The sequence below is a fragment of the Saccostrea cucullata genome, unplaced genomic scaffold, assembly GCF_032062105.1.
Source record: "Saccostrea cucullata isolate Sc308-1 unplaced genomic scaffold, CSIRO_AGI_Scuc_v1 ctg16198, whole genome shotgun sequence".
Classification (NCBI taxonomy): domain Eukaryota; kingdom Metazoa; phylum Mollusca; class Bivalvia; order Ostreida; family Ostreidae; genus Saccostrea; species Saccostrea cuccullata.
The window spans coordinates 572-13094 of record NW_026941048.1 but is presented as its reverse complement, the minus strand read 5'-3'; the positions used below and the strand labels follow the sequence as shown (position 1 = coordinate 13094).

At 33.1% G+C, this 12523-nt stretch overlaps 1 protein-coding gene across 1 annotated transcript; it reads left to right on the top strand.

Moving 5' to 3' along the window:
• The first annotated feature begins 6 nt into the window (after positions 1–6).
• LOC134257018 (uncharacterized) lies at positions 7–11644 on the top strand. The gene is made up of 4 exons (XM_062739675.1): positions 7–849; positions 1316–1367; positions 11287–11333; positions 11440–11644. The coding sequence occupies exons 1-4, from the start codon at positions 589–591 to the stop codon at positions 11506–11508; spliced, it is 429 nt and encodes a 142-aa protein (XP_062595659.1). The 5' UTR covers positions 7–588; the 3' UTR covers positions 11509–11644.
• The last annotated feature ends 879 nt before the right edge of the window (positions 11645–12523 follow it).

The window sequence follows — 12523 nt, the reverse complement described above, 5'->3', positions numbered from 1 at the left end:
GAAATGTATATTATCACGGGCACCCTGTGTTTTTAAAATACTTTACATACGTTTAATCTGAACTACCCTATTACATCTCCGTGCATTTTCAATGAAAATTGTTACCAAACTTGACGCTGAACGGGGTGAAGCGAACTTTAAAAAATATATCTCTGTATAATCCAATTTTTATTGAATGGATGGAAGAGGTAAGTAATTATGATTTCCTTACATCAATATTTACTACCTCAGTATATTCTATTGACTCATACTTGTTCATTTTAGAGGACGCGATGCTTATTTGATGTAATTTGTTGACGAATCAAAATTATACAAATACACCTTAAAGAGTTTTAAATTTCAGGGTACTTGGCAAATGTAGAGATTAGTTTGTATTTATTTTATGCTCTTTTGACACATTAATTCAAAATCTGGATATAGTTAACTTTAAATAATTCTACAAGTATTTCAGATGGGTTTTTTGTTTGGTGAAGGTTTTTGAGGATTTACGTGCTTTGAAGAGGATAGTCAACTAAAGGACTCGGGCATCGAACCCCATCCCAAAAGATTTAGAGGATGTGATGTGAATAACTTCATTTGTGTGGCGTCATGTTTACTTTTATGAACCCGGTAGCAAACTATGTCAGAGAAATTCGAGTACCCTGTAAACTCGACCCAATCGAACGAACCTCGACAACACTTCCGTTCGTATTCGATTCTCAGTCGAGTTCCCGAACTCAGTCGCCGCATTCCTCTAGAACGATATCAACAGCACCATCCTTAGTGTATCCATTTGTAAGGCGAGACATTCCCCCTGTGAAACGACAACTTCATCGGGAAATCTTGTACTTCTTTGGACGCAATAATGAGGTAATGTATAAATAGATATTTATTACAAGTACATGTATTGAATAAAACCACCAAAAAATGAACTCTATAAAACTTGATCCTAGCTTGGATCTAATTTTAAAGAAGGAGGTCATATACAGGCACACAAAATTCTTAAATTCATGAATTATAAAAGAAAGCACGAAAAAGGAACACATAATGAACATCATAAATACTTAATAATTATAGAGTACTAGTATATATATGCATACCTAAATGTATATCGTTTGTCAAATCAGCTTCTGGGGCTATTTCAGTCCTTTGGACCTTTGGGTTGATACATGTATACATGTATGGCTGCTTTGACTGAAATGAGATGACATTCTCACATCCTCAAGGGACGCGAGTGCGCACGTGTATCCAAGGTCACGTGTTAACTCATACTGATCCACTGAGGTCCGTTGTAAGAATATCATTTATATAATGTATATTTTTCTCTGTTTTGTAGTTCTCTAGTAACAAGGATGCTGTCAAATATTACAAGGAATCACATTCTCTAGGTGAGTCCTACACTTCTTACAATCTCTTAGACTTAGTTTAATATTTTATTAATATATTAATATAAAACATGAGGAGGCCCTCTTAAGGTCCTCATATTTTCCAGAAATAACTGTAGTGAGAACCAGTTTTACATAGTTAAAGCTGACATGAATTCTTAAATACGCAACATTTTCATCTATGTACGACTTGTTTCATACCAACTATAGCCGTATTCCGCCATATTTCTTTCAGATACCTTGTCTCATTGTAACGATGTATACCCCAATGCGCTCGTTACACTTGAATGATTTTTTGGATTGGGTATCGACTTGTGCACATCTCCGATGGTAAAGCATATGAGAACACATGAGGTGATCAAGACATTTCAAAAACAAAATAAACAACATAATAATCATATTTTTGAATGATTATTGATTAGAATCAAAAGAAAAAAATGCAAGTTTGGAAGAGAAATTTAGATGCATGAGTACGTAGTTTTACAGTGCGCCAATTTATGCAGAATAGACTTGAAATGAAAAGCAGTAAAATTTGCAAACACATTTTGAAATTATATCATTAGAATGGAACAAAACAACCAACGTCTTTGATTTGCAGGTCCTATGCAATTGATGCATATCGAGAAAACGCCTCGAACGCTGTAAACGTACCCATATCTGGTAATAAGGTTACTGCATCGGTTCGAAGATGTGCACAAGTCAAGTGAAATATACCCTAAATTCCATTTATTGAAATATGCATCACAAAAAAGAAATAAACTCCATAAAAGCTCAATAGTAAACACACTGTCATTACTCCGTACACACTAGCACGACGATACACTTAGTCCGTGCTGATCAGATTTTGGTCAGGGAAAATATCAAAAGTGGAAAGAGAAATTATTTGGTATTTGCGCGGCTGAAAGGGGGGAGGGGATATTATAACTGATGTTCATAAGCTATAATTGTGAATTGTTTATCTTCATGTAGTTTTAATATACATTCTAGACAAAGTCATGTATATAGTCTGCAGTTGGTTTGCATCGCAAAATTCATTTGTCAATTATAACTGATTATTTTAGTACTAATCTCAAATCTAAACAAAGTAATTTGATGTATGGCTATAATTTACTTCAAATCTTAAAAGCAATTAACCAGAATACAAATTTTTATTATGTGTACATTTATACATTCTTTAACACATACACACACGGAGAAAGGCCATCCCCTGTTCAGATTGACATTTAGGCATTTGATTTTTTGGACGGGGGGGGGGGGGGCATACAAAAATAATTGACATGACCGTTATTTAAATATTCTTGGAAGACAGACATTTCTGCCGAATTCAGTTTTGAGATTGCTATAAAATGTGTCACTCCGACCACAAAGTATGTGCATTTTGAGGAATGTAACTGTTTTATAATTATGTTGTTACAGGAAGTATTTCGAGATTTCAGTATCCCTGCCTGATAGTCTAGGTATTTTTTTTATATATATAAATAATTTCTGTGGGTGAATTTGGGAGATAATTTTAAAAGCTAGGGTAGGGATACTTGACACTGGTTGAATACGGATAATTATTATTTATTCTTTTGTATATTGAACTCTCTCTCTCTCTCTCTCTCTCTCTCTCTCTCTCTCTGTCTGTAACCATCCGTTGGGGCAATGATAGGTATAAAATCCTACGCACTTTGTGCTGTACCATTTATTATGCCTTAGGACAGATCAAGGATTTTTTTCAGGCGGGATGTCGAAACTTCATAAATTGAATAATAATTTTACTTTGGACAGGAAATTAACCCAAACGCCCAAATTGAAAGAGAAACTAGACGTACATGTATTATGAGCAATGAAGTCACTAAATGATACCCCCTGCCTCCCATGGTTATAATGGCAAAGTCTATATTTCGCTAAACTCATACGTGTCAGATCAAAAAGTAAAATAGGAGGTGCATAATGGTAATCTGTAATAAACTTAAGATTCTTTGAAAGTTTCATTAAATTTCTCTAAGTGGTGTAAGAGGATTTGCGGATAAGAGATGGGTACCCCAAAGCGTAACAGACAGACGAACGGACATAACGATTACCTCTAACTTTTCAGGCGGGGGATATAATAAACGTGAAATATAAATCACAGGACTGGGAACATTGGGAACTTTCTCGAATACCTTCTCAAACGTATGTGTCGAACTTGGACAACAGACAAGAGAATTTTTAAAAAGATAGTTTTAGGTAAAATGTGGAATTCTCACGAGGAGTTTACTCTCTCTTCCTATATGCTTTTTCTAATAATCATTACTTATTTATGTCTAGAAATTTAATTCACATTAAATTCTATTTTCATTATCATTGTACCAAAGAATCAAACTCGTTTATTATACCCCACGCGTGAGGTATAATGTTTTCGACCCGTCAGTCAGTCTTTTTTTTTTTTTTTTTTTTTTTTTTGGTCAGCGCAACTTCTCATAAACCACTGTACAGAGCTTTGTCGAACTTTGCAGATATTTATAGGAGACAATGTGTGTGTAGATTTGCACATCACCAGGAAATTCCGAATTCTTTATTTTTCGGGAATTTCCTCACTTTTACATTTAGATTTTGGCCATATCTTGAATATAGAGGTGAGCAGTTTGTCAGCGCAACTCCTCATAAACCGCTGCACACAATTTCGTCAAACTTTGCAGATATTTAGGACACGATGTGTATAGATGTGCATATTACAAGGAAATTACGATTCCTTTATTTTTTTTCTGGGAATTTCAACACTACTTCGGCTTTTGGGGGAGCGTGGGGTATGTGAACGTGCTCACTTTTTCTTTCATAGTGCATAAAATTATAGATAACTTTAAATCTAATTATATTAGGTCTAATAAAGCCAATACACAATATTTATTTGATAATAATTGATCATAAAGAAATCCAATCTGTTTCAGACGTTTTCTTACATTTTTTTCATGAGAGTGTTATGCATGTTTTATTATCCCCCCCCCCCCCCCCCCCCCTCATATCACGGGAAAATATCTTCAAAAGGTGAATGATTCGTAATAATGCCTGCTTTTTTTAATGAATTTGATGAAGTTAAACCATGTACTTAATCGTAAATTTTATTTACAACATGTACAGACAAGAGTAATGTTTATTTTTGAAAAATTACTTGCATTTTTTTTCAATCAACCCCACTGAGCTTTCAACCTTTGATATTTTCCCTGACCAAATAAAATGATCGGCATGGGCCACGTGTGTCCAAGCATCTTTTACTGTTGAGTTAGCAATGGATTACATGACTTCTGAGATGCATTTTTCAATAAAAGTAAAATCGGATAATTCTTCCGACATGTGCACATCCCTGTAACGATAGCAGTAGTCAGGTAAATGTTTTTATCACTGCGTTTGACGCGTTTTCTCGACCTGCATGGGTGTTTGATGTACATGTATGTATTCCGTGTTAGTTTATTTTCTATATTGCAGCAAATGCATTCAAAAATAATTTAATTCTCGGTATAGTTCTATTTTTTGTTGAATTTTTACTTTTCAAACATGTATTTGGTCAGTTTATGCGAGGCGAGAATCTTTCCCCTTGGCCATCGACGAACTTAAGTCCAACTACATCCAAAAAATATGTCACATACACATGTTTACATCACGTTCTACATTGTTAAAATTTACAAATAACCAAGTTTGTCTAATTTACCCTTTACTGAACTTTTTGACTTCAAAATCAACAGGGATCTTCCTTAGGCTATAAGGAGTTATTGTGTTGCAAAAGCTCAAAGGTTTCTCGAGGTATTGCGTGGAAACGAAAGCGTTACGCACAGACAGACAACTAGACGGACAGACCGAAATTAATATCCCCTCTCTGCGGAGGACAAAATTATCAACTTGTTTTGGAAGAAGTGTACAACAGCATGATATAAAACATTAAAATGTAGCACACAGTTCCAGGCTTTTCTGAAGTATTCGAACGCTTCAACTTTAGGGAAAAAAACAATTAAGGTCAGACGAGGCGTTCCTCAACATCTGTTTTGTATATCTTTGTAATGTATGAAAAATATTCAAAATTTTAATAACATTCTGATTTGTAAACCAGTTTCTAAACATTTTTTAAAAATCCAAACACTTAAAAATTTGAAATTGGAAAATTATTTTTCTTCCCCAAAGGATTATATAAGAAAAACTACCCCTGGTATCTTGCAGAAATGCCTGGTAAGGTACCTCAGTTTTTTGTGAGGAAACATGTTAAAGTAGCAATACTTCAATGACAAACTCTTACATTAATATTCTATCTATTATTAATGAACGTCTCGTCTGTCCTTAAGTTAAAAATATGTGGCATATGTCCTTAATTGTGTGTGTATAGCCTAGTGGTGTATGAGGAATTTTTTGTGTTTGGGGTCTCCAGTTCAACCCCCACCCACCTCTTTTCCAGATTTTGATAGTACATATTTGTTTTGTTTTAATAATAAAAGAAAAGTAATTTCACCATTTTCATATACATGTATATATCTCACTTACTCTCTCTCTCTCCACTCATTTACTCTCTCTCCACTCCCCCATTTTCTCCCCCACCCACTTACTCTCTCCCTTCTCACTTATTCACTCTTTCCCCATTCACTCACTCATTCTTTCTCCCCACTTATTCTTTCTCTCTCCCCTCTCCCTCTGTCTCTCCCCACTCTCAGTCTCACGAGCGGAGTATGAGAAAGTTATCATCTCCCCACTCCAAGCAGGAGTAGGGAGTCGAAGAGGCAGGGGATTAGGGCAGGTAAAATGCAAGGGTGAAGTTTCCCTTTCGTTTTTTCTCTATCCAATTCCTCCCTCTACCAGCATGTTTTCTCTCACACCACTCTCTCTCTCTCTCTCTCTCTCTCTCTCTTTCTTACCCTCTCTTTCTTTTTCTTTTTTTTTGTTTTTTTGCTTTCCAATATTTTGTCACATATTTGTCGTAGAAAAATTTATATATGGAAACAATATTAAAAAGTAATAGTGTTTTAAGTCTGGCATTACTATTATCGCCAAAATTTATGATACAGGTTAGTTTGATTCAAACTAAATCACAACCAATAATTTTTAATTATGATTTTGAACATTCTTGAAAAATTAACTATACAGAGAAACATATGTGATCATTTATAATCACGAAATAAACCATCGAAATTTGCAACGCATACAAAACGTTTACGCTAAGAATAGAACTACTGAGTCACGTGCGATTCCAATTCCTACTAAAACATTGTATGTGTATGTCAGATCGTCATATTAAAATTGTTTTGCAACTTTTATTGGTAATTAAAAGGACTTTATACATGATATAAACCTACATGATTATTCACGTATAGGATACAGATAGATTAAATTTTACTGTAATTTATTCATATGATATGGCAATGAAAATTAAACTAAATTAAAAAAAATTATAGTGAAAGTGAACATGTCACTAAATTACATATTCTAATTCCTTTTTATCGTTGGCGTGCATGTTTCTGACATAAAGGATTTGATATATGTAATACTAGTATTTGGTTTACTCTACTGGCGATTTGGTGTTCACTAAATCGCCTCTGGTGTAACACTGCCGCCTTTGCGTGATCTTTCTGAATGGGGTGTCAATTGATTGGTTATTGGACCGATCAATTATAGAGGTTCCAAGTCATTCTGTTAATTAAGTTCTGAAGTTAAGAAGAAGGCGAGGTAAACATAATTTTTAAAAATATTTTATGGTGAATTTAGAAGAGAAAAATAATGTCGGTGTGTATGTGATGTAGTTGCTGGGAAGAGGTTGAAGGGGAAAGTTTAAGTCAGTCGCCATAAAAATTTAATGAAACCAAGCCTGCATTTTGTTATATTCTAAAAATACGAATTATCTATAAAAATTATAGGACAGATGATACAATCAAAAATCACCTTGAAATCCGAGGCTGATGCAAATTCTATTATCATTCATTACCCCTAAAAATAATATATATACAGAGTCCTGTCCACAAACACCTGTGGTATACAGGCCCAGAGATGCCTCTGTTTTAGAGGTTTCGAATCAATTTTTCAGTCAATATCGAATCAAGCGCCCTCTACTGTTGCTGACTATAAAATAGTGGAGGATGCTCAGATTGGGGTTCGATCCTCCCTTTCCACGGATTTGCAGAATTATTAAATTATGTACTGGAGCAAACAAAAAATACAGATATGGATATAAAGATTTGACTGCTTATTCTTTTAATGCAAAATTTTTATCACACAATAATTATGATAGTTTGTATACGTCATAAATTCTTCGTTTCAGATGTTAAGTATATCATTTAGTAATTGATAAAAAAAAATTAAAAAGGCTATTCGGGATTAGAATCAGGTGCATTTCGCATGCAAAGCGAGAATTTTTCCCTGTGGCCATCGACGAACTTGACATTGCGATGAATTAAGGTAGTCCGATCCTCAGGTTTATAAAATTAGCAGTTAAGTAACCAAAAATACTCATAAAAGGTTCTCTGAATCCACAACGTTATGTAAATTTATCTACAGTATTTCTTTAAAGTTAAAGATTAAAGTTAATCATATTATATAGGGAAAATTGTCAAATCTCCAATATTTTTGCAGAAAAAGCGAATTGAATTATCAGCAATGCATTTTCTAATGCAAATTGATGAACAAATATATTTTAGGTTAAAAAACGATAGGTATCCAGGCATTCAGAGAAATTATCATGATTTTTTTTTACTTATTTGGTATTTTTTAATCTTCTATTTCCGTCATGTATTCTATAATACATAGTGTAAAAGGCTTTTGCTATCATTGCAAGACACCACAAATCACTTTTCATTTCATAGCATGCTAATAAGCATTGGTAACTTTTGGATTCAAGAAAATCTTATTTCTCTAAAACTGTATTAATTTTTTTCCTTTTATAGGGTACAAATGTCAACTTTTATAAGACCTTTTCTAAGACTTCCAAAAACCTTGAATCTTATAAAGATGAATAAAATGAAAATTATTGTATGAAAAAAAAATCATTTTCAAGTTTCATTTTGATGCATTTCAAATTAAATATTAATTTTTGGAGTTATCCTCCCTGGCTGAGGATCGAATAACCTTAAATGCAAACAATAGGTCACATACTTATCGTATGTTACATGTTTACATCACGTTTATCATTGTCCGAATTTACAAAAAAAAAACAAGTGCGTCTAGTTTAGCCTCTACCAAATATTTTGACTTCAAAACCAATAGGTGTCTTCTTTAGGTCATAGGGAGTTGTCATGTAGAATTTAATTACAAAAGTTCTCGAGATATCGCTTGGAAATGAAAGTGTTCATGACATGAACAGAGGGACGACAGAAGGGCGGTGGGGGGGAAGAGGGAGTTATGATAAAAAAAATTAATTGCAAAAACTCAAAAGCTTCTTCAGATATCGCCCGGAAATGAAAGTTTTACAAACACACATACGAGGGTTGTTCGAAAAGTTCGTGGACGATGTCAGTCTAATTTATATTACTTACTAGAAATTTAAAATAAGTACAATCTAATACGTTAAAATATTTGTTTTGTTGATGTGTGAAGTTTCATTTCATTCGATTTAACAGAAATCAATTTACTTCAGTTTAAAATCAACATGCTTCGTACCCGCGGAGCACACTTAACGGAACTGTAACGTCAAAACATAGCGTCAAGAATTTCTAAAAAATACTATCCCTATACATTTCACAGAGTATAATCCAATATCCATTCATTAAACCCTTTTTCTAATATTTGAAATTTATCTTTTAAGAATTGCTTTCCTTTGTTAAGGTTTTGATTGCTTTTATTACTAAACTCTGTTTTCATGCTATCACAGGATAAGCAACTCTGAAGCGCCCATGTCCTTTCTTGACATTCCAACTTTTCAAAGTTTTTGTTCAGATTTTTAAAGTTAAACCGTTTCTTCACAGATTTTCCTCATCCGATACTGAGTCTGTGTCACTGAAATAATGCCTGTAGTATTTGTACACACATGCACAGCTCACTTGTGACATATTTCTCGATTCCTCCAACTTTATTAGTGTTTATTCAGGATTTTTCCGAAGAAAAACACAAAATTGCACCGTTATCTGCTGCTCTGTGATGTTCTAAAACGTCATCGTTTTTGTCGTTTTCATTAAGGACTACTTATCTTCCAAAGTCGATTGCTTTTCAACCAAGCAAAATATAAAGCAAAATTTTTTTACACGAATCGATATAACAACTCTTAATTTGAATTGCTAGGTTGTTTTTCATTTTTGCTCCATTTTACAGAGAATATGACTTCAGACATTATTAAGTGTTTTGTTTGTAACTTACAAAATTTTGACCTGCTCCGCTATCCGATTTTTGCATTTTTAAAATCTAGATAAGTTTTAAATATATCGTAATATTTTGAAAAAAAAGTAATACAAATCATTTAGATTTATTGTTAAAATATTTCTACCAAATTTGGATAACATATGACGTCAAATACAAAAGATATGACAGTTGTCCACGAACTTTTCGAACAACCCTCGTACATAAAATGTATATGAATTTTCGACTTTGACCCATGACCTTAAATTTAAAAGGGATCTTCTTTAAGCCATAGGGAGTTATGGTATAAAATATCATTGCAAAAGCTCAAAGGTTTATCGAGATATCGTGCGGATCCGAAACTGTTGAAACAGACTGATTATTTTTAAATTTATGACTTGACCTTTTGACCTAAAAAATTGTTAGGGATCCTTCTTAGGCCATGAAGAGTTATTGCGTAAAATTTCATTGCAAAAGCTTAAAGGCTTCTCGAGATATCGCGTGACGTGGAAACGAAAGCGTTACTCAGACAGAACTACAGCTAGACGGACAGAAGGAAGGATTACTCTTACGATTTCGCCGTATTTTGTACGGATTTTTAGTCCAAAATACGTCTCACGTTTTGCTATTATGAAAATACGGAAATAAGAGATACACTTTTTTAGAATTGAGAAGTTATAATCGTTATAATCTGTCTCAGTTTCATGCTATTTTAATCGCTAAAAAAAATTTCAAATTCAGTTATGTCTGTTTGCCAAAACGCCGTGGTATAAAATGATCAAGATCATGTTATTTAACCATGTTTTAGTAATAGAAAAGCAGTTGTTCTCCATTTATATATGTGACCGTGTCATATTGAAGAAAACAGTTATAGGGTTGCATGGATTCTTTATTGCCATGGATCTCGTTCCACATATAAACAGTCAATAAAGTGAAAATATTGGCCCTATAAGAAATAAAATACAATAAGTAAATGACTCAAACAATATATTCAGTTCAATGATGTCCTCATACATCGACACGGATTTTAATAAAAATATATTTAACAGATTATAAATGTTCCAAATTCATGAATGCATAAAAAGGGAAATAACTCTTACAAATTACAGAATTACCAAAATCGTGTTTAGATAGAAATTTCCGTAAGTTTGATTAATTCATCAAAGTATATTAAAAATGTAAAAACAAGTAATAATTCCTATAGCGTACCAATTTATGGAATTAGGCTGACCGCTACAAGAAGCTGGTAACAAGTTGTTCAAATATTACATGTATACTGAACCTATATAAAAACAACAATCACAGGTTCAGCCGTAATCTCAAGACAATATTATAGCTGATCATAAAAATAATAAAACTGTACAAATTACAATATCTATATCTAGTATTGCCTATAATCAATATGATTACTGATAATAATACAAGAGACAATGAACTTTATTTCTGCCACATATATGTAAAATTAATGAAAAGTGAAATCTTACTGGCAAATGCCAAATCTCACGGACAAATCTAATCAAAAATACTGAGATACAAGTATACGGGTAAACAGGTCTGGGACAGACAGACCGAAATCAAGATCCCTCACTTGCAGCGTAGGACAACTAACAATGTAAAAGAAATTTCAGGATCTTACTCGGTTGTCTTTCTTTTCTTGTAGGAATTTCTGTGAATTTAGACGATGAAGCTTCGCGCCAACTCTTTAAGGTACATTTCTGAAACTATTACACATGTAATTAACAAATATTCATTGGTTTGAGCCGATTCCTTCTTTTACCTGTATTCTTTATTATGACTTTTTTTTCTGTTTCAGTCTTCTGCACACTGCCCGCGACATCGAATATTATTGAAACATCGCAGGATTGAAAGAACTAACAATTGACGAAGAACTTGCGTGCAGAAAACAACCTCACCGTAATTCTATAGAAATTGCATTTCTTAATGTTATTTTCTGGTATACATTTTTCATAAGTATGGTACTGAACAATTTTTTCTTAATGTTATTTTCTGGTATACATTTTTCATAAGTATAGTACTGAACATTTTTTCTTAGTGTTATTTTCTGGTATACATTTTTCATAAGTATAGTACTGAACAATTTTTTTCTTAATGTTATTTTTCTGGTATATTTTTTTCATAAGTATAGTACTGAACATTTTTTAAAATGTTATTTTCTGGTATACATTTTTCATAAGTATAGTACTGAACAATTTTTTCTTAATGTTATTTTCTGATAAACATTTTTCATAAGTATTTTTTTTTTTATTCAGAATTTATGAAAAAATGTGTAAATAATTATATTCAGTCTATTAAAATTTAAGGATCTTTGGTGTTCTTTAAAAGGTATTCAATTTATGTTACTCTATATTTTACCACTGCTATTGTTTTTAAAATAGTCTGTAAAATCTTTATTCTTTCAAGTTTTGTAAAACAACGCATTTGTTTGTGCTTCACGGGAACCATATATTGAAGAAAGAACTTCATTATGTACTTGTAATATTTACATCATATTTCTCTTCCTTATGAAAATAATACTCTGCATAAAAATGAGTATTAGTTTCACATTGTGCCAGCAGTTGTATCGTAATGCAGAGTTTTACAATTTTAACTTTGCCCCTCCTCGGTGTAGATTTAATTAATATGGATCATAGGACTATTGCATCATAGTTGCAATACTATAACTGGATCTTTTACGGAAGATTTTGTTGCCCTGTCCATATTAATTGACGCCAGCGAAATTATGTATCTAGCTCCATTGTACATAACGTCGCCCATCGGTGCATATTGACACCACGGGCGACAATATGTTCCTGCTGAGCCTCATAACACACTCAAAATAGGCGACAAAGCGCACCGTACATGTTGGCACATACTAGGATTGTGCCCAGTGACCATAA